The sequence below is a fragment of the Leopardus geoffroyi genome, chromosome B4 (assembly GCF_018350155.1).
Source record: "Leopardus geoffroyi isolate Oge1 chromosome B4, O.geoffroyi_Oge1_pat1.0, whole genome shotgun sequence".
Taxonomy (NCBI): Eukaryota; Metazoa; Chordata; class Mammalia; order Carnivora; family Felidae; genus Leopardus; species Leopardus geoffroyi.
Window position 1 is genome coordinate 60,714,710 of NC_059341.1, and position 23,897 is coordinate 60,738,606.

Here is a 23,897-nt window from a genome sequence, read left to right on the forward strand (position 1 = left end):
TCTTTTTCCTGCTGAACCATTTTACAGTAAGTTACAGATACAACATTTCACTCCTAAATGCTTCAATGTGCACACTCTAAAACAGTGTTTCTCAAACCTAATGTGCCTGTAAATCACTGGTAGAACTTGTTATAATTCAGATTCTGATTCTGTTGGTCAGAGGAGGCACCCGAGAGAGGATCCACTTTTCTAGCACTCTTCAGGTGATGTCAATGCTACCCATTCATCTACACTCTGAGTAGCAAGGCACTAAGTGCGAGGGTATTCTATAAATCCCTAATGCCTTTGCTCACCTAAGAAAATCAATAATCTCTTATAGTCTAATACACAGTCCATATTCAGATTTTCCCATATGTCTTTTAAAGCTGTTCCCCACTGCTTAACCAAAATCCAACCATTTTATGCATGGTGTTTATCTCCAATCTAGGATCATCCTTCCCATCACTCCCTCCCACCCATCCAATGACCTTTAAGGAGATCTAAGAACAGTTGTCTTATAGGGGCATCTGACTGGCTCAGTTGGTAAAGCATGCGACTCCTTTTTTTGTTTTTTTTTAAGTTTATTTATCCATTTTGAGACAGAGAGAGAGAGTCAGAGAGAGAAGGAGAGAGAGAATCCCAAGCAGGCTCTATGTTGTCAGCGCAGAGCCCAATACAGAGCTCGAACTCACGAACTATGAGATCATGACCTAAGCAGAAACCAAGAGCTGGATGCTCAATGGACTGAGCTGCCCAGGTGCCCCAGCATGCGACTCTTGACCTCAGTATTGTAAATTCAAGTCCTACATTGGGTGTAGAGATTACTTAAAAATAAAATCTAAAAAAAAAAAAAAAACAAAACAAAAAACAAAAAACAAAACAAAAGGAAACAAGAGCAGTTGTCTTACTGAACATTCCACAATCTGGATTTGTCAGATTGTGCTCAAGGTATCCCACTTATTCTTTTATCCCATGTATTTTCTGCAAACAGAAATTACAATGGACTGAATTCAGTTAAACATATTTTGCTAGAATACTTTATAGATGATGGTGATGTCGTCAGATTGTGCCGTATGAGCATATAACGCAAGCCAACCTGCCATCAGTGAATCTAACTGACCACATGGATAAGATGGAGACCCTCAGATCATTCCATTTCAAAAGTACTTTTCCCTTTGGCAATTAGAATTAATCTCAGCATGCTATTTAGGCATCCTGAGAATATCCTGTTCCCCAACAATCTTTCATCTGATGATCCTTGCCTGAATTATTTCACTAGGGTTCAAAGAAAGGTGATTTTCTTTTTTTTTTTTTTTTTTAATTTTTTTTTTTTTTCTTCAACGTTTATTTATTTTTGGGACAGAGAGAGAGACAGCATGAACGGGGGAGGGGCAGAGAGAGAGGGAGACACAGAATCGGAAACAGGCTCCAGGCTCTGAGCCATCAGCCCAGAGCCCGACGCGTGCTCGAACTCGCGGACCGCGAGATCGTGACCTGGCTGAAGTCGGACGCTTAACCGACTGCGCCACCCAGGCGCCCCAAGAAAGGTGATTTTCTAATCCTAATACTCCTTCTACATATATTGGCCAGCATTATTCAGTAAAGAGCTTTCTCTCATCAACTAGGATGAATTTCAGTTCCTCTTTTACAAAAGGCAGTGTAAATTCTTTCCCTGTATCAATTTCCAGAGTAATTTGGTAGAAGAATCTTCTCCCATGATAGCAACTGACGAGTTTTTTCTTTCCTTTTTTTCTTTTTTTAAAAAAATATTTTTTTTTGATGTTTATTTATTTTTGAAGGAGAGAAAGACAGAGCATGAGGAGGGAGGGGCAGAGAGAGAGGGAGACACAGAATCCAAAGCAGGCTCCAGGCTCTCAACTGTCAGCACAGAGCCTGAAGCAAGGCTCGAACCCATAAGCCACAAGATCATGACCTGAGCCAAAGTCAGAGGCTTAACCGACTGAGCCACCCAGGTGCCCCTCTTTTTTTGTTTCTTTCTTAATATTAGTGTGGTCTTGTTTTTATTCAAAACTTATAAGCAATCATTAGTCTTTTTGATGACTGAATTGTCCCAAAGTTGGCCAGTATAAACCTCTTCAAAGTCTCCAGTTTTTCACACATGTCCTCATTAGTCACGGAGGGTTTCCTTCAACTCTGGCATACAATATTCTAACTCTTAACTTAAAGTTAAAAAGTAACCTAAAAAGCTCCTCTTATATGAATTCTTGTATTCTTCATGAGAATACAAACAATCTTCAAAATTTTCTATGTAAAAAGGCAACTGGTAAACTTATCCAAAAGACCTTCCAAATTTGTGAATAAGCACAGCGAGTTTTCTTGTATAAGCCTCCTTCTTAGCACGCGACCATGACATCCTAGGTGACATGGCAACAAAATGAGATCTTGCTCTTCAACAGACTGAGGCCCCTGGGCTAATCACGTATGCTCTGTTTCAGTCACTTCTTTCTACCTAATCTGTAACCTATCAGCCCTCTGGGAAGAATCAAAGCAGTCTATAAAAACTCTACCCATTAACCATTAGACTGAAGGATGAACCTGTAGGTTACACTGCTTTCAGGTACCTTTTAAGACATAAATCCTGCCCTCCACAAAAATGATCTATAGCATGAATCTCAAATTTTAATATGCATAGGAATCACCTTGGGACCTCAAAACTCAAATTTTGATTCAGTCGGTCCTGGGTGGAGCTGAGGAGTCTGTAATTCTAACAAACTCCCAGGTGATGCCAATGCTGCTGGGGGTCGGTACCCTACACTTGGTATACCAAGAGTTTACAGGGGTTCAAAAGGTCAGAGAAAACTTTTGCTCCAAGTTAGAGGCTTTGAGTTTGGGTTTAAATATTAATGACAACGTGTGGGCACCTAGGTGGCTCAGTCAGTTAAGGGTCCAACTCATTGGTTTCAGCTCATGTCATGATCTCAGTCTGCGAGGGTTCGAGCCCTGAGTCAGGCTCTGTGCTGACAGCGCGGAGGCTGCTTGGAATTCTCTCTGCCCCTCCTCCACTCATGCTTTCACACTCTCTCAAAATAAATAAACCTTAAAAATATATATATATTAATGACAATATGTACATCCTTAAACAGTTTCTCATTGTCTTTTGTCAAAACACTGTAACTTTTACACTTGCCTAAAGTTTTTTTTTTTTTAACATTTATTCATTTTTGAGAGACAGAATGTGAGTGGGGGAGGGGCAGAGAGAGATGGAGACACATAATCTGAAGCAGGCTCCAGGCTGTGAGCTGTCAGTACAGAGCCCAACGTGGGTCTCTAACTCACGAACCGTGAGATGATGACCTGAGCCGAAGTCAGAGGCTTAACCGGCTGAGCCACTCAGGCGCCCCAAAATGTAATATAATTTAAAGCACTTCCTCAAAAGCCAACATTACTCTGGGATATCACTAACAAGACAATAATGGAATAAAAGACAATAAAGTGAGAATCCCAGAAAGACCAAGGACACAGTAAAGAAATAAGCTCCAGGAAGCTTCTCCCCTTCCCAGCTCTTACAAATCTGGCCCACACAAATTGTTAAGAACCAGATTTACCTTGATAGCATTGGCCTTCACCTGAGGCACCTCGGCCATCCTCTGCAGATGCTTTAGCAACCCCTCTTCAGTGAGGTCATTCTCAGGCAGAAAATACTGATAGACATCATACAGCAACCTCCACCTAGAGTCCCGTTCCATCCCAATGTCACATGGCGGAGGATTTGTGCCTCTAAAGTCAACCAACAAAATTGAACATCAATCTCTTGTGGTGCATGTCCTATCTATAAAAGGAACCAAAAGCTCAAATTTCAAACTTCTGCATCGATTCCAATTTTGGCATTGTGAAGAAAAGTAACATACTGAGAGGCAGTATGGCTAAATAACCAGATGCTAATAATGTCAGTCAGGCCTGGAGTGAAATGTAGCTTCGCCACTTGTTAGCTATGTGTATGTGGGCATGTCACTAAATCTAAATAACCCTTAGGGAACCACTCTATAAAATAAAAACACCACCTCTTCTTAATAAAACTGTTAGGATTAAATGGACAAGAAGATACAGCATTCAGCACTATGGATGATGCACAAACAGCATTCAAGTGTTACTCAATGTTAGCTATCATTACTATTAAAGTACAAACTAAGGCAGAGTTTTAATTAAAATAATAAAATCTTTACGAAAAGATACGGGTGTTTCATGGCTTCAGAATGCTTTCCATATTCAAAACTTTACAGAAACTAAATGTACGTCTAAGCCCACAATAGAGATTCAACATCTGGCTCTTCCTAAGAATGGAAGGGGCCAATGTTAATTGTGACAGCTTGAAGTATTACTTACAATGCTTAAATTATCTCCATTCTGAAAAAAGAAAAAGTGAACAATTCAAGTTTACTAAAGAGAACCATGAATTTTGAGAGTTTACCGAATCTACATAGTAGCTGATCATGTATGTCCTAAAAGCAGTTTTAGGAGACAGGAAATAGACATACCTTGCATAGCCAAGGTTTGCTGGGGCAAATTTAATAGTTGTCTCAAAGAAATTATACTCCAAGTAAATGTTGGGATCAATATCTAAATCAAACTCCAAATTACAGCCTCCAGGGATAGGATCTGGATGAAAAAAAGTAAGTTACTCAACATAGAATTCTTGTATATTCAAATCATACTCAGAAAACCAGAACTCTACTCTTATAAGAACTTCCCATATAGAAGCTAAATAAATATAATAGAGCTTCTGGTTTTACACTACCACATGAACTGAGATTAAAGAAGGAAAAGTTAATTGAGATTAGCAAGCAATTTCTGTAAAGGGTGTGATTGGGAACATTTCAGGTTTCACACACCTGGCAGTTTCTGTGGCAACTACTGAACCCTGCCCTCATGGCACGAAAGCAACCATAGGCAGTAATGTAGGCAAACACGGCCATTTCTAGTAAGACTTTATGTACAAAACATGCAGACGCTGGATTTGGCTCATGGTCTACGTTTGCCAACCCCTGCTCTAGAGTTGAAAAGGTCTGGAAACAGATATTCTTGAGCTGGTATCCAAGAATGGGCTCCAGAGGTCCCAAGAACACCCTGAAATTGTATGCCAAGTGTCAAATGTGTGCATATCCTAAGAAGAGAGGTTTTCGTTAGATTTTGAGAGTCTAAGAACCCACAAAAAGAGCTTAAGAACCCAGGGGTAAAGGGTAAAAACACTGCCAAAGAGAAAAGGAACTCCACGGTAATAAAAGAAAGGGGTGTCCACTTTTCACATGCTTCTTTCAACAGGAAGAAAGATGATGTCATCTTCATTACTGAAACAGTGTGTGTATATAAGGTAGTAAAAATAAAAGACTCACAAGATCACATATCAGAATAGCATTTGGATATTTAATTAAATACAAATTTTGGGTATTCCATTTACACTAATAATGTGGCTAAAACAGCTCTTTTTTTCTCATTAGGAATCCTATTCATGCCCTTAAGCATGACAAAACTTAAACAAGTCACTTGACATGAGCTCAACTCTATACGAAGAACTGTATATGGTGGACTCAAATGGAAAGGTTGAGATAAGACAGATCAAGGTAAACCAAGTTCAAGATCTACAAGATCTCAATTTCACACACTCATCCGATCAATCACTCCCATGGTTGGGTCCTGGTTTCCGTAAACTGATGGAATTCTGGTGGTTGACTTCCCCTGGCCAGTTCTGTAGTGGAGAAACTGAACGTGTGCCTATGTTTCAACATTGCTCTTCTTTCATACTCTGCTTTTCCTGCATTTACAAATCTTTACCACACCCGAGAAAAGGATACGGATTGGAACTGAAGCCGTACTGTTCGTGATTTTTCTTTATACGCTGTCCTCGATAAAAAGTCAAAGGCTCTGGTTTTCCTTTTCTAAATAAATTACCCTTTGCTACATATAACACAAGGAGTGGTCGAAATTTCCTCACCTCACCTTCACTCCTCAAGCACTGTAATCTAGTTTTCATCCCCATTGTGCCACTAAAATGAGCGTCATTAAAGGCCACTGCTGACTCTTCACTGCGCTATCATATGGACACTTTCAGTCACTTCCTTGACTCCTCTTTAGTCTTATGCTTATTCCTCAGCAGTTAGCATCCCCCGAAACAGTGCCCGATATGTGGTAGGCACCTTGAAAGTATCTGCTATTATGTTTTCCAGATAAGTCTCTAAGTACATGCCTAGACAATCTTACTCACTTCTCTGGCTTTTACTAAGAACCTTTTAGTTGGACATCTAACCTCAGCGCTCCACTCCATACCCTTAAACTCCCTACTATGCCCTTCCATCCAGATGTCCTGTAAGCATCTCAGATTCACAGTGTCCCTAACTGTAGTCACAACTACCCCATCCTTATCACGTAAACCAATCCAGCATCACAACTCTATCTCAACCCTACCTATTTTGCATCACTATCTCCCAGCTAGCCAAATGGGAAGCCTATGTTCCTCCTTTTCATAATCCATAACCACTGGTCATTGTGTCTTATCAGTGCTACTTTCCAAACACCTTCTCACTTTGAGCGCTTAAAGGTATGCTGAGTCTTGACTCTGCTATGCCCTCTCCAACTACTCCCCACACTGCTTCTAGAGTTAATTTTCTGATAGCTGAAATACAGATCATTCCTCTGCTTAAAAGCGCGATGCTCCTTCAGAATAGAACGTAAACCTTAAATTGTACACAAAGCCCTTCACACTCTGGCTCCAGCCACACCCAATATTCTGCCATTCTCTAAATACTCTCCATTCTTCTCCCATGCCTTCCTCTGCCTGGAATAATCAGGTAAAGTGTTAAGGACTGTACCTTGCCTTTCTGTTAATGCTTTTTCAAGGGCTCCTTAAATTTTTTTTTTTTTAATTAATGACTGCATTCTCCTATGCCCCTACCTGGGCTTTCAATCATCATGCTCTGATTCCTTTGCTGTTAAAATCTTTGATCCAATATACTGTACTTGCAATAAACACTTTTAAAAGGATTATAGTTTCCCCTGAATTTTCATGAAAAAGTTCCACAATCTGGAGAGTAAATAGAAAGTCGAAAACAGGAAGGTTACCTCTTTCTGAATAGGAGAGTGGAATGGCCATGTTTTGGACAGGCTCAGCATCTAAAGTCTGCAAATACAAAGTGCACATACTCTGCTCTGGTCTAAGAATGAAAACCAGTCCTTTGTCAGTGCCTGTCCCTGACGTATTGGGAAGGAGAGTCTGCAATAAGGTAAAAAAGAATCATCATGAATAAGGAGTTGAGCGAAATATTTAAATTCCAGACTTGATCTAGTATGCATGTCCTATTTCAAACTTTCTCAAAACAAGAACAAACACAGACCTTCCTTATATAATTAAAGAATTCTTTTCATGTCTATATATGGGTGCACACACGTACACATGGAAGAACTACTGAAGTATATGACCTTTGATAGGAATAGCAGATGCACAGTGAAATTCTCAAGTTTTTCAATTCCCCAAATTAAGATTTCCTATGTGAAGTACTAAGACTACTGTCAAAAGAAAAAACAATTCAGTAGAGAGTTTGGTGTCCTTTATTCAAGGAAAAACAACCCACAGACTGGGGGAGAACAGTGCCTTACAAGCAGTGGAGCACTGTTCCTGAGGCACTGGGGGCAAAAGTGAGTTTTATAGCTCACTTTGGCTAGGACGTCAGGGATTTCCTTATAAAGGCTATCAGGTCCTATTTCCTAAAGCTAGCTAGCTAAAGCAGAGTTGTAGCACTGTGACTAGCATGCTAGGTTTATCTGACAGGAGAAGTGCAAGCTGACTCAGGTTGAGATTTGTGATATGAACCGGGCCAGTGAGCCAGCCTCCATCTCGTAGGTCCAATATACAAATTAACTATCACTACAAAGACAAAAAGATGAGCACTGTCCCTAAACTGGAAAGTTTTAATAAAATGAGCTATAATTGATATATTATGAACTACACGTAAAGAATACTATATGGGCACCTGGGTGGCTTAGTTGGTTAAGCATCCGACTTTGGATCAGGTCATGATCTCAAGTCATGATTTCAGGAGTTCAAGTCCTGCTTCAGTCTCTGTGCTGATAGGGCGGAGCCTGTCTGGGATTCTCCGTCTATCTCTCTCTGCCCCTCATCTACTCACGCTGTCTCTCTCTCAAAATAAATAAACCTAAATAAGTAAATAAAATACTATGTAAGTATTGATATACATAGACACTTGTGGAACCATCATCACAATCAGGATTATCCTCCTTATCCTTCCACTCAACCATTCCCTAACTCCATCCCTTCACCCCAACAATCTGGAAAGCTTTTTGAAAAACAAAATACTAAGTTAAGAGGTAGTAGATTCAGAGCATTTTCTTAAAGCTAAGAAAAAGCGAGGAAAATCGTCAGATGGGTTTCAACTTGACAAGCCTAAGGGAAAATGACTCAAATACTAATTGAGGAACTGCAGAGTCAACAGTTTCAAAGAACCACCTGCTCTGATGACCTAAAAAAACCCAAAGTGCCACACTTCCTCCGGAAGGGCATTGGAAACAGACACTATTCTCTTCACACGGACCACTCATCTTTAGAGCTATGTGCAATTCTGGTCATCAGTTTCTCAGGAGTATAAATAGAGTGACAACTATGGCCCATCCAAGAAAGGAAGATGATTATAATTCAGGATAACTAAAATCTGCTCTACATAAAAACGGAGGCCCAACATGCTGTTCATTCAGGCCACTTCAGTCACATAGTTATGTGGACATTCCTTTGTCCAAGCTGTTTCTTCAAACATAAAAACATGCATTAAGACTACTTTGTTGAGCTGTTGTGAGAATTAATTACATGGAAACCAAACACAGGGGTTCCTAACTAGGAGCCGCAGAGGCCCAATGAATTTCCAGAGGTGCCCATGAAATTATACAAATGTATCCATGTTTTGCTGGGTAGAGGGTCCAGAGATTTCAGTGGATTCTAAGTCCATGGCCCCAGAAGGGCTTAAGAATCATCGACTTAGCCCCTAGTAAGCATGCAAAAAAAAAGTAAATGCCTTTTTTCTCAATCCTTTCTCTTCTTTCAAATGTTGTCTTTGCTCTGATGTTATTAAAGAAATCATCTGTGTAGCATTTTACTATGTCTCCTATGAAAGGGCCTGAATAGGAAGTTTCCTTTGGATTTTAGTGCCAGAAAAAAAAACTTGGTTTCCCTGAGGAACTGGCGTGATTTTTCCTTCTAAGAAAGTTAAAACATTTAACAAGCTTTGATCTCTGCTCTGGCAAAATCTGAGTGGGGGTCATAAACACCATTAACTCTTGCAATTTATATAATTTATTCCTTCTTCTCCTTGATCAAACTCTTTCATTTCTAGCCTATTAAACTACCAAATGCACTATCTCAAAACCTTTATGGCAGGGAAAAGAATGCAAGTATACCAAATATTTAGTATGAAAGGTAGTATGACCAATGCCTACAGAATATATATGAATTGGACTAAGACCACTTAGTTTAGCAAATTTCAGAATATTAAAAGATAGACTTATAACAATAGATAGGCTTAGGACGAATAAAAAGCAGCATGACTTCATACACGCTGAAATGCATTTATTAGTCGAAGGGGATCATATAGGCTGAATAAAAATAGATTTATAAAAGGTTAATGTAAATGGTAGTTCCTTAATGAGTTAAGCTAATCCAGGGCATCTGAAACACTTCCCAAAGGTGAGGCTGAGGTTAAAGGGTTTAGTGATGATCTCTGAAATAGAGTCTTAAATGCTCCTGGAAGCACAGCACTAGGCTAGATGACCTGGGTGTTGGGCTTCTTTTGTTTCTGTGAGATTCCAAAGAATAAAGTTGAACCTACAAGTGTCTTAGTAAACTTAGTAAACACTAAATGGCTGCACAATGACGGAAACCCATTAAAACGTATTCAGAGGTAAAAATCATCAAGGACCCAAGAGAGTTAAGAAAAGGTGAGAAATCACATGCAGACAGGAGACATCTGGCAGAGCTCACCCTTCCCCCCAAATTCAGCACTCTCCCACCCCCTCTTTAAGTCAGAGGTCACCATACTCAAGAAAGGCCCAAGATGGGGTGCCTAGGTGGCTCAGCCGGTTAAGCCTCTGAATTCAGTTCAGGTCACGATCTCACAGTTCATGAGTTCAAGCCCCGCATCGGGCTCTGTGCTGACAGCTCAGAGCCTGGAGCCTGCTTTGGATTCTGTGTCCCTCTCCCCTTCTCTGCCTCTCCCCTTCTTGTACTCTGTCTCTATCTCTCAAAGATAAATAAACATTAAAAAAAAAAATTAAAAAAAAAAAAAAAAAAAAAAAAGAAAGGCCCAAGACACACAGACACATGCCTCTTAGCCAGTCTAAATCACTAAGTTGACTGGATCCAATCTTGATTTTTTTCTTTTAAGGGCATAAAGTTAAACATAAAGAGGAATCCAATTCTCATGTTTATACTAAATACAAGACCCTCAAATATGGTGTTTAAGAAATAACTCTCTGTACTTACCTTAGAAAAAGAAATTGTTGTATTCTGATACTGTGAGTGTATTTGGAAAATAAGAAAAGACACATTGCTGGAAATATGACGCAAAATGGCATCCTCTGGAAAGGGCCTGTTGAGCTCGAAGTATCTAAACTTCCCTACAGAAAATTCAAGAAGACCTACAATGGGAGAAACATTTCATTGTAATATCTGAACCTGTAATATCAATTTGTAGAAATCACATACGTAAACATATATGCATTGCTTATTTTAATTCTCAAAAAACCTGGAGAGATAAATAGTATTACTATTCCTATTTTCCTGATGAGGACAAACTGGCTTAAAGACGGGAAGCAGCTAGTAAATGGTGGAACTGAGAAAATGGAAGAGAGGTGTTTCAAAAGATGTGAGCAATACTTAGAGTGCTGAGGATGCCTGAGGATGTTCAAGAATGCCCAAGGTGTCCAGCTCCTCAAACCCAGAAAAATCTCCCACTGCAGCAGCAATAATAATTATTCAAAATAGAGCCCTGGGGGGCACCTGGCTGGCTCAGTCAGTAGAGCACGAGACTTCTGATTGTCCTGATCAAGCCTTTTGTGGTACAGAGTTTACTTTTAAAAAAATTCAAAAAACTAAAAAATTAAAAAGCAAGGGCCCCCGAATTTAAGGTTTAACCTTGAGGAGGTACTAACAACTATGAATACACTGAGGTTAAAAACAGAACTTGGAGGGGCGCCTGGGTGGCTCAGTCGGTTAAGCGTCTGACTTCGGCTCAGGTCATGATCTCACGGTCCGTGAGTTCAGGCCCCACATCAGGCTCTGTGCTGACAGCTCAGAGCCTGGAGCCTGCTTCGGATTCTGTGTCTCCCTCTCTCTCTGACCCTCCCCCGTTCATGCTCTGTCTCTGTTTCAAAAATAAATAAATGTTAAAAAAATATTAAAAAAAAAAAAAAAAAAAAAAAACTTGGAATGCCTCGGGGGCTCAGTCAGTCGGCCAAGCGTCCGACTCCTGATTTCAACTCAGATCATGATCCCAGGGTCCTAGGATTGAGCCCTATGTTGGGCTCTGTGCTGAGCAGGGACCCTGCTTGTGACTCTCCCTCACTCTCCCTCTGTCCTTCCCCCCACTTGTGCTCTCTCTCTCTCTCAAAAAAATAAACTATAAAAATAAAGTAGAAAGAAAGATTTAAATTTAATAAAGATGAAACAGAGTTGGTGAGATAGATTATAGGTCACTAGCATTCCATAGTGGAACGGTTTTATTTTAAAAGGAAATTAAAGTCAGTGGGTGGCAAAGGAGAATACCCCAGACATTAAATAACTTCAAACCCATTCTTATGTACCATTTCCCAAACGGGCTAATTTTCAACACTTTTTTTTTTTTTTTTAATACAAGTACTACTTCTGGATGATTAAAAAAAAAAAGACTATCAACAATGGCTAACCAAAAAAGCTGAACAGAACATACAAAGAATCCTACGATGAGATCAAAGGTTATTCTCCATAAATTCCCCAAATTCCACTGATGCCATTATATTACCTTCATAACTTTTTATACGTGATAGAAAAAAAGCTATTTGTAGTTATGATTTAATTTCTAAAACTCCAGAGAAAATTTTAATACTGGTAACAATGACAAATGAAGATGGTTTATTTCCTTCTATTTATGTTACTGGAAACACATTTTACATTTTATGTAGAACAAAACTCCAGCCAGAATACAGGTAAAAATATCAGGACGTATTTAACAAAGTCTGGGTAGGAAAGTCTAGAAAATGTGAGAGAGTTTTTTGTTTTCCTTTTTATAAAGGGAAACAAGAAAAAATTTTTTACATTTTCCAGGCCTTCCCATTATCATGATTATTTTATCAGGAAACCAAATTATACATAAAATTAAGCGGCTCTCAGTAAGTGGCCCTAAAAACATTGCATGTAATGTATTTTGGTCCCATCTATCCTGTCTTCCAAGTCTTAAAAATGTCCACAAATTCTAGCCTGTCAAACTAAAAACAGTATGTTTGTTTTCCCAGGAATTAATTGGATTTCCATCATTTAACTATCTGTCCAAAGCACTCAATTCATTTTTCACTTTGCATTTCTTTGAACTCCAGTGTGGTTAACATAACAGTGTTATATTAGCGTCAGGTGTAGCACTCAGCTCATTTACCATCCTGCCTCTTCTAGTAATATTTCCAGTCTTTGTATTTGTTTGTTTTGTTTTAGTTTTTCCCTTTTCTTCCCCATTTTCTCTATTTGACAAATATTTATGAAGTGCTTATGGACTACTTGCTCTACCTACTGGGGACTGCGACCAAAACTGGTACAAGTAAATTTGTAAAGGTTACCCAAGATTTCTGTAATTGTCACTAAATTTGCTCCTAAGTATATCTTAGAAATGGTTTTGATAATCTGTGCCTATCTCCCCTTACACAGGCCTTGAATCAAGACTCTATGCAGAACCTTTAGAAACCCTGGAAGAGATTAAAGATACCACCTAGTGAAGTCCTGTGTCAAGCTTTTCTTAGCCTTCCCTTAACCTATCACACAGGGGTGAAAATAAATCACAACTCAGAAAGACTTGGAAAACCAAAGTTTTCAGTGCTTTAAAAGGCAGTAAGGAAAGACAGGACCACAGAAATTGAAATACATAATTAAACAGCTGGTAACTTAAAGTAAATAGGGGTATTGAAAGTAGGTATCCTTGTGAGTATATGAATACATATTAAGTGATTTTTCGTTTCTTCACACATATCACTGTTTATCAAATTTCTGTAGTGACAGTGAGAGGTTCTTATCAGAAAGAAACTGCACAATTTGAAAAAACTTCCATTTTTTTTTTTTTTAATTTCCATTCTTGATGGCACTCAAAACACAGGTTCTACCTCAACACTTCATCTCAAATTTATAAAACAGGAACACACCCCAGACAAAATGATGACACTCTCAACACTCTTGTCACTCATTTTGTTTTTCCTGTAAATTGGTAATATTTGTCCAGACAATATATAACCCTTATTATAGAAAGGTAAGAAATGTAGAGAAAATCAATACCTCCATCCAAGTATACTGTGCAGAAATAATCACTATTAACACACTGATATACATCTTTTAGGACTTAGGCAGATATCATGTAATATTTCTATCTACATAGATGGAAGAAGAAATATAAATATGTCTGATACAGCCCATTTAATAGGACATACTTATCTCTGAACATCAATACAAATAATTCTAGCTTTACCATTTTATTTTTATTTTTAATTTACATCCAAATTAGCTAGCATATGGTGCAACAATGATTCCAGGAGATTCCTTAGTGCCCCTTCCCATTTAGCCTATTCCCCCTCCCACAACCCCTCCAGTAACCCTCTGTCGTTCTCTATATTTTTGAGTCTCTTCTGTTTTGTCCCCCTCCCTGTTTTTATATTATTTTTGTTTCCCTTTCCTTATGTTCATCTGTTTTGTTTCTTCAAGTCCTCATATAAGTGAAGTCATATGATACTTTTCTCTAATTTCACTTAGCATAATACCCTCTAATTCCATCCACGTAGTTGCAAATGACAAGATTTCATTCTTTTTGATTGCCGAGTAATACTCCATAGTATATGTATACCACACCTTCTTTATCCATTCATCCATTGATGGACATTTGGGCTCTTTCCATACTTTGGCTATTGTGGATAGCTCTGCTATAAACACTGGGGTGCATGTGTTTCTTTGAAACAGCACACCTGTATCCCATGGATAAATGCCTAGGAGTGCAATTGCTGGGTCATAGGATAGTTCTATTTTTAGTTTTTTGAGGAACCTCCATACTGTTTTCCAGAGTGGCTGTACCAGCAGGCATTCCCACTAGCTTTACCATTTTAAAAGTTATACAATATTCCATTCTGTATGTAACCATTAATTATTCAACAAATCCCTACTGATGAACATAGAGGCTGTTACCATTCCAGCATAAATAGAAAATAACAGTTGTTTCTGTGAAAGAGTCTTCTAGAAAGCATATACACATATCAGGCAGTAAAACCTATTTGAGGTTTTTGCTGTGACAGTGTTAACAGATCACCTTTGATCTTAAATGGTTAAATTGCCTAAGAAGTCTTGTTCTCATTAAGAAAATCAGAAATGAAAACAAACAGCCCATGTGAAAATATATAATGATCAGGACCATAACATTAAGTTACAGTCTCTGCTTCTGACTTCAATAAAAACACCTGGTGACAACTTTCATCTATTACTTCCTGGATTTCCAAAAGTTATGAAAAGATGACATCTCACTCACCCTCTTTCCCTAATCAAATACCGGTAGCAAGAACCAGGCAGATGCCAGATAACAAAGGAGACCCTGCATTCATAATTTAAATAACTGATCACTTGACAAAATAAGTAGGGGTATTAAAAGGAGGTGCCTCTGGGGGTGTATTGTAAATAATTTTTTCTTTGCACACTTTCAAATTTTCTATAGCACTCCTAAGGTGTCCTTTTTAGAAGGAAATTCTCATACAGTGGTTATCCACCCTGGCTGTGTATTACAATCATCTGGAGGTGCTTTTTAAAAACTATTGCTGCCTAAGCCCCTATCCAGACCAGTTAAATAAAAATCCAAGGGGTTAGGGTTCAAGTGTCAGTTAAAAAACATTTATTGAAATAATATACACACAGGGGCACCTGGGCTGCTCAGTTGGTTAAGTGCCTGACTCTTGATACTGGCTCAGGTCATGATCTCAGGGTTCAGTTCATGGGTTCAAGCCCAATGTCAGGCTCTGTACTGACAGTTCAGAGCCTGCTTAGGATTCTCTCTCCCTCTCTCTCTGCCCCTCCCCTGCATGTGTGTGTGCGTTCTCTCTCAAAATAATAAACATTAAAAAAGAAAGAAAGAAAAGAAATAACATAAAGAGAAGTGCACATAGTTTACACTGCCAGGTGAAGAAACAGCATTCTACCATCTTAGAGGTCTTGTGGCCCGTTTCTATCACTAAGCCTTCCCTCCTGCCCAGAGGTACTGTGATCCTAACTTCAAACAAATTGATGGGCTTTGTCTGTTTCTGAAATTAAGTGGAATCATACAGGATTTTAAAAATCAATACCATCTGTGAAATTCATCTAAGCTACTACAAGTAACCACGATTTATTCATTCTCATTGTTATATACTTCTTGAAAGGAATAAACCAAAATTTACTTATCTACTTTTCTGTAATCAACATTTGGATTATTTCTAGTTTGGAATTATGAATTATAAAATGAACTCCAAACATTTTTTTGTACGTCTTTTGGTACACATATGTACGCATTTCTATTGGGAAGAACATAAGAGTAGAATCATCAGGTAATAGGGTATACTTATGCTCTGCTTTAGTAGATACTACCAAAGAGTTACACCACATGGTTTTGCCAATTCACACTCCATCAACCTGTGGAAGAGTATTCTGGCTGCCCAATAGTCTCACCAACACTTGGTATCATCTGTATCTCTTCCGGGTGCACAGTGGTATATCACTGTGATTTCAATTTGCATTTTCCTACTAAAGAGGTTAAGAACATTTTGGTTTGCTTATTGGCCATTATTAGATATTCTCTTTGTAAAACGGTCTGTGTTCAAGACTTTCATCTGTTTTATTTGTGTAAAACAATTTTTTTTAACGTTTTATTTATTTTTGAGAGAGAGAGAGACAGCGAGCAAGCGAGCATACAGGGGAGGGCAGAGAAAGAGGGAGACACAGAGTCCAAAGCAGGGTCCAGGCTCCGAGCTGTCAGCACAGAGCCCAACGTGGGGCTTGAACCCACAAACCGTGAGATCATGACCTGAGCTGAAGTTGGAGGCTCAACCGACTGAGCCACACAGGCACCCCAAGACTTTTGTCCATTTTAAAAATCAGACTGTCCTGATTGAATTTTAGTTCTTTATACATCATGGGTAAATCTCCCATTCTTGTAAGTTGCTACCTTTACATTAACAAGAGATTTAATTTTAATGTAGTCCAATTTCTTGGGGTTTTCTCTTATGCTTAGTCCTTTTTGTGTCATTCTAACCCAACCTTTGCCAACATATTCTAAGACTGTAAAGCTATATTCCCCATGTTAACTTCTACACCTTTGTTTTACCTTTGATGTTTAAGTCTAAAATCAATCTAAAATTCAAAAAAATAAGTCTAAAATTGATTTTTATATGTGGTATAAGGCAGGGGGTTAACAGGTTCATGTTTCCATATGTATACCCTGTTGACACAGCAACCTTATTGAAAATACCAGCATTTCCCTACTACTCTGCAATCCGACTTTTCACATAAATCACCACATTTGTTGGTTTGTTTCTGGACTCTGACTTGTATTCCAGTGGTCTATTTGTTTCTCCTAACACCAATATTACCTTGTTTTCATTTCTGCCCCCAAATTTGTTCTTTCTCTTCAAGATTATCTTGACTATTTTTGGCCATTTTTCATTTCCATATAAATTTCAGAAAGCAGTTTGTCAATTTCCACACACACAAAAAAAAAATTGCTGGGAATTTGGGATGGCAACGAAGGTATTAAGGACAAATGATACCTTTATAACACAAAATTTACTAATTTATGAATCTGAGATATCCCTCTACTTATTTAGCTTCTCAATTTATCTCAAGAATGTTGTATGGTTTTTTTCTGTAGAGGTCTTTACATATTCCATTATAACTATCCCTAAATATCCCATATTTCCTGATGCTACTGGAAATTCATTTTTTCTTTAAAATTTTAATTTCTAGTTGCCTAATCACCAATCTGCCTTTTTAAAAAGTTCTCCAAGTGATTCTAATGTTCATTCAGGTCTGAGGACTCCTAACACGATGTTTGATGAATTAGGAAAAGATAATTCTTTTTTTTCCTATTCTTAGTTATCTTTAACCTAACTTCTGTGTGAAAATCCTTTGTGAGTGTTACCTTGGCAATCTAATTGCCATTTCACAATTTTTATAGAAGATTGCATATTCACCAAACCATTTGTGGTTTGACTCTTGGCTATGCAGGGCTTTGTTTTATTTGACATTCTGGTGCCTAGTACAGTACCAGTCACATATTTGGCACACAATAAATGGTATATGATTTATGTCCTCAGGAAAGTAATTTACTTCCTCTGGGCCTCAGTTTCCCCACGGCAAAAGGGAGGTCACATACTACATACATCATTTGGCTGCTGAAAGTATAAAACACATAGGGAAAACAATTTCAAGCTGTCCAATGCTACACAATAAAATATTGTTATTAACTTCCATAAGCTTTCCAGTATTTCAGAAGCTCATCTTATTTAGAAAAAAAAGAAAAGAAAAAGACATCAGACTTCAATTTGGCCCTACCAATAAACTATACATGTCCAGTGTAAGCATCAAAGTGAGAAAGAGACTTCCACGGAGTGACAAAGAAAAATACTGAAAATCAAGACTTTAACAATACAGTCTAGCAGAAAATGCATTTAATTTCTACTCAAAAACAGACATGTATCCAAAATATATCCTGAATAAGTTAACAGGAACTTAACTTCTCCTCTAAGCCATCTGGAAAAGGATTCGCTAGCAACATTTTATGAGGCATAATTAGATCTTATGACTTTGGGAGTGGGAAGGAAAAAGACAGCACATCAAACGATATTACAGACAAATGGCTAACATGGAGACAGAGCACTCAGGCCAAGGCTCTCCTCTCAAAAACAATGGCTTGGCGTTTTCTGCCATCTAACTAACCCACAGTCAGGCACTCTTTTCTATTGTTCATATGCCCCCTCCATTCTTACCCAGGGTAATTCTTCTTTCTAATAATTTCTTTCTAAAAATAGCTGCCTAATCCTAATCTTCTCCTTTCCTTTCCCAATCAGATCCTAAACTCAAACCTTAAAGTTATCCAACTCTATTTTTTTTTTTTACTAAAATTTACATCTCTGTGCTTTGACACAAATTCTAGATCTGTGAAAGCTTAGTTGTCATAATTCTCTTCAGATGAACTATTAAAAAAAAAAAAAACAGTTCAGATACTTAAGTTGGTTGGCATTCAACTGCCCCTCGCCATTTTTCATTTATGTCTTATGAATTTTCATTAGCCCAGAAGCTGAAAGGACACACAGAAATGTACATACTACCTTTCACACCTTTTAAAAGAGATCATTTTCAAGTAAGTATACAAATGGCCTGCTACCTTAAATTTAGCACTACGGATAACACAAACATAGGTATTAAATACAAAAGTACAGAACTAGAAAAGATGTGCATCACAGCCCTCCTGACTCAGGAGCCTTGATCAACTACAAATTCAATCTCTCAAATTCTCCACCTGTTAAAATGGAGACACCATCTCCATTACCTGCCTCATAAGGCTATTCTGAGGAATGAGAATTCACAGAATTAAGGGTAAAGTACCATACTAAATAGAATATTCTTATTGGAGGGCAGCATTGTTGAAGTGGAAGGGCCATGCAAATTAAAACTGCAGCAAGACACATTTGGGTTCAAATATCACCTGTGCCCCTAGCAATTGTTCACCTGTGTATTAAGCAAAATCCAGGGCCTCCGCTTCATCCTCTGCCAAGCAAGGAGGATAATTTACCTCCTGGGGTTGTGAGGATTAAATTACAATGCCATGGAAAGCACCTGGCACATACAGCACGTGGTGAGTGCTAGTGCCATATTATTAACAAGGCTATTTTTTCTGCAAAAATATAACGGCCCTTTTCAGCTCTGGCCTTAAGTCCTCTGCAGCGATTCTACGATTCAGTTTGCACAAGGGCTTTCCAAACATGAGCAGTGAGGGACACAACCACACTATTCAGAAAATACACTGGTTCAAAACTGCAACTGGTCTCTTAAGCTCAAAATGAAAGAATGTGATTAACCTCACGGAAAAGCACATGATTACCATCAGCCTAGCACAATTAGTGCTTTTTTTACGGTTTATATTAACAAACCACGAGCTATTAACCAAGCACATGCCCTACCATCCAAAGTCCCATTCTGGGTTTACTTTTCCTTTCACACTCCGCAGAGCCTAACCAATGTGAAAGCATCCAGATTTTGGAGTGTAAAAAACCTCTGCAGCTTGGAGGAACATCATTCATAGAGCCCTTAGTTCTGCACCAAACCTCGCTGTCCAAGGGCTCAGATATACCACTGGAGAGCAGAGGTGTTTTAATGTGTTAAATTAAACTTACAAACATGGCTTCTCTCAAAGGGAGATAAAAACGTGTCTGAACAGGAGAGTTACTTACCTCTCCCCATTGCCCAGCCTAAATTAGGAGGTGGACGGTGAGGCCTCCTTAGCATCGAGTTTCCTTCTGCAGGAAAGGACCCTGATCCATTCCCACCGGTTCTGAACTCACCAACTGCCCTGCTAGACGAACAGATCCCAAAGAGGACTGCGACCTTGCAAGAAATGCAAACCCAACTTTGGGTTGCAGAAGTGAGGCGCCCCTGAGCTTACCCTCGCTGGCGTTCCCGACGGCCTCGGCTCCACCGGTCACACCGGGTTTGGACGCCAGCATCGCCAGAACCAGCAGGCGAAGGAGACCCATGGCTGCCCGGGCCAGGCCCCGCAGCCTCACCGGCGCTACCCGGGGGCGCTCGCGCCGAGTTCCATCACTTTCGAGGTGCACACGCCGCACACCTGCCAGCCCCGCAGCGCCTGCGTGCAACGCCAGCCGCACGCCTCCACCCGCGGAGAGGTTTCCTGTTCCGGCAAAAAACCCGCAGCCCCATACTGCGCCTCTCCCCGCCCCCCTTACGTCACCGCCGCGGGTACCCTCCACGGCCGGCGGAGACCGAGCGGCGTTTCCAGCCGGCGCGCGCCTCCTCCCGGCGCCCGGCGGCGTCGCTGAGCGCCGCGCACCCCGCGAGTCCCGACGTGCCCGCGCGCGAGTGGGGAGTAGAGGAAACCCGGGGAAGTTCTGTGGTGTAACCTGCACTTCGCACTTTTGTATCTTTCCCGGTTACGAAAACCGCCGTTAGAGTAAAAAATAACTTTCTGTTGCGGGCTAACGTCTCCGGGCTCCTGTTCCCGTGTTTAACTGCCGTTTGCAAAAAGGGAAAACAGGAAGGAATCCGGTGCTCAAGACGCACAATGGGGTTTCCCTTAGTTGTTCAGGCTGACGTTAGTATGAAAATGCAGGAAGGAATTGAATTTGTGCACGGATTAGTACATTAGTGATCAGCACCACATTTAAAAATCAAGTTTCATTTTCTCTAAGCGAAATATCCTCGAAATAACCCAACTTCCTCTCCCAAATTTTATATATGAGCAATGTTTAAAGTACAGTAGTCCATGTGACAGATGGCTCGTGAGCTGATTGTGCAATTACGTTTATAGACTCAGTTATTTGGGGGAAGATTGCTCTGTTTTCTTTTGCCTGCTCTTCAAATTTTTCATTTAGATATTTTAATGGGCAACTTTCTTGAAAAATACATATTCGAGGGGCGCCTGGGTGGCGCAGTCGGTTAAGCGTCCGACTTCAGCCAGGTCACTATCTCGCGGTCCGTAGGTTCGAGCCCCGCGTCAGGCTCTGGGCTGATGGCTCAGAGCCTGGAGCCTGTTTCCGATTCTGTGTCTCCCTCTCTCTCTGCCCCTCCCCCGTTCATGCTCTGTCTCTCTCTGTCCCAAAAATAAATTAAAAAACGTTGAAAAAAAATACATATTCGATTATTCCACTAGTAAATTAAAAACCTATAGCAATCACCATAATCCAAACAGGCACAACATTTTTCCCGTTTTCCCTCTTCCTGGTCCAAATGTTCATAACTTTGGTGGCACTGTCTATCCCTATGGTGTTTGTTCACTGCCCCAAATGCTCTCATTCCTGTAACCCTCAATAGATGAAATCTCAGGATGATAAGAACAATTATAATAAGGGTAGCATTTGAATCAAAGGATGGATTTAATAAACTGATAACTTATTAACTGCACCCTATTGGGGAGGCAGGATTAGAACCCTATCTCACCCTATCAAAATGAAATCCTGAAGTATTAAATAAAACCATAAGGGAGTTAGAAGAAAAAAATGCTTTAAAAAAACAAAAACAAAAACAAAAAAACTTGATCTCAGAATGGAAGGAACCTTTTTTTTTTTCCCAGAGAGTTTATTTAAGCAAGAATCTATTTGAATCTGAACGCACCAAACAGGAAGTGGTTAGAAGCATTCAGGGGAGGAAATTCTTTTAAGTTTATTTATTTATTTTGAGAGAGAGAAAGAGCACTGGTGCGCAAAAGTGAGGAGAGGAGCAGATAGAGAGGGGAGAGGGAGAATCCCAAGCAGGCTCAGCACTCTGAGTGCAAAGCCCGGCTTAACTCACAAACCGTGAGATCTTGACCTGAGCCAAAATCAAGAGTCAGATGCTCAATGGACTGGGTCACCACCCAGGTGCCTCCTCAGGGGAGGAACTTTCTAAACAAACAAAAAAAAAAAAAAAAGCAAAAATAAAGGAAAAGACTGGTAGATTTGGCTACTTAAAAATTTAAATTGGAGAGGGGGAGGCGCCTGGGTGGCTCAGTTAGTTAGCCTCTGACCTCTTGGGCTCAGGTCATGATTGCGGTTTGTGAGTTCAAGCCCTGCCTCTGGGCTCTGTGCAGATGGCTAGAAGCCTGGAGCCTGCTTTGGAGCCTGTGTCTCTCTCTCTCTCTGCTCCTCCCCTGCTCATGCTCTCCCAAAAATAAATAAACATTTAAAAAAAGTTAAATTTAAAAAAAGTTAAATAAACAACAAAAAAAAAGTCCCTGGGGTGGCTCAGTCAGTTAAGTGTCAGACTCTTGATTTTGGCCCAGGTCATGATCTCACTATTGTGAGATGGACCCGTGTCAGGCTCCCTACTGAGCATGGAGCCTGCTTGGGATTCTCTCTCTCCCTCTGCCCCTTTCCCAGGCGAAAGCATGTGCTCTCTCTCAAAGAAAAAAAAATGTTTCTCAAAAATCATGTTTTAGAAGACCACTGATTGTGAAGTATTTATGAAAATGCAAGTCACAAAGCAATAAATATATGTAGTATGAGCTTTGTCTTGTTTTCTTTTTATTATGTTTATATGCACATATCTAAATGTTTATAAAAACATATCTAAATGTTTACTATTCTTAAATTTATTTATTTATTTTGAGAGAGAGAGAACATGAATGAACAGGGAGAAGCAGAGAGAGAGAGGGAGAGAGAAAGAATCCCAAGCAGGCTCCATATTGTCAGTGCAGAGCCCGATTTGGGGTTTGAACCCATGAACTGTGAGACCATGACTGAAGCCTAACTCACGAGTCAGACACTTAACTGACTGAGCCACCCAGGCACCCCAACATATCTAAATGTTTAAAATAGTTATCTCTGAGTGAATGGATTAAGAATAATTTTTCCACATTTCTGCACTTTGTAAAAAATTCAACATTGAACACGTATTGCTTTGAATAAAAAAATTTTAATTTTTAAAAGGTATGTATAATTTTAAAGATTTTCTTATAAAAGCGTTCAGGATAACAGTCCACCTTCCTGAGTAGGACACAATGGTTTTCATGATGTAGTTCCTGTCCACCTCTCCAGGTTCGTGCTGCAATTAAATTCAATTCCTCTATGTTAGCCACTGAATTAATTTCAGTTTCCTGAACTAACCACATTCATTGTCTCCCCTTCATACTTTTGCATAGCAGTTCCCTTTGCCTGCAGAGGACAGCTGATGACAGATGTGTCAGCAATCAGAAGAGGGCTTTATTACCTTGGCCCTGAAATACTGTGACAGCTTGGGAAAAATATTGGCTGAGGTTCCTTGCTCTTGTCAGAGTTCCACTGGAAAGCTATGAATCAAATTGGCTCAGGAGCTTTGCAGGTAAGTTTCTCATGCCACGAATTGAAAGAAAATGCAAAAACTGAGAAGATTCCCAAACCCCAAATACAGATAACTAGAGCCTTAACGTCTGCTTAAAATTTAGAAAAGGAAGGAAGAAAGGCAACCTATCCTAGACTTTTTTTTTTTAGAAAACCCAAGATCTTGGATAGAGATGGGAACAGGGCTCCAGGGGAAAGGCAGAAAAGGCATTCTGTGAAACTTGCTCAACTCTTTTAACAACTTTTTTGTTTCTGTGGGTTACATTGTTTTGACAGTGTTTATTAAATATAATCCAATAAATGTTTACTTAGTAACTATTACATGGAAATTATTATGCTAGAAAATTTATTCATTTAGTCTGCAAATATGCATTCATTGGCTTCTATGTGCCATGCTAAATGCTGGGTGCTAGGTATTGGAAATACAGAGAAAATTAAAATGTTCCTTGTTCACAAGGAGCTCGTGGTAGTGAGTTAGTAATGTATGAATAATCACACCTCGGGGCACCTGAGTGGCTTAGTGGGCTCAGTCTGACTCTTGGTTTTGGCTCAGGTCATGATCTCATGGTTCATGAGTTCAAGCCCCAAACTGGGCTCTGCTATGATAATATGGAGCCTGCTTAGGATTCTCTCTC

General features: G+C 39.6%; 1 protein-coding gene across 1 annotated transcript in view; it reads right to left on the bottom strand.

The window, feature by feature from the left end:
* The window catches only part of TM7SF3 (transmembrane 7 superfamily member 3), a 37,811-nt gene extending 17,321 nt beyond the window's left edge, over positions 1–20,490 (bottom strand). The window contains exons 1-5 of the mRNA XM_045465208.1: positions 19,896–20,490; positions 10,478–10,632; positions 7,054–7,204; positions 4,476–4,596; positions 3,546–3,717 (exon numbers count right to left, since the gene is read on the bottom strand). Coding sequence (XP_045321164.1) covers positions 3,546–3,717; positions 4,476–4,596; positions 7,054–7,204; positions 10,478–10,632; positions 19,896–19,986 — 690 coding nt within the window. The 5' untranslated portion in view covers positions 19,987–20,490. The remainder of the gene's footprint in view (positions 1–3,545; positions 3,718–4,475; positions 4,597–7,053; positions 7,205–10,477; positions 10,633–19,895) is intronic.
* Positions 20,491–23,897: the final 3,407 nt, after the last annotated feature.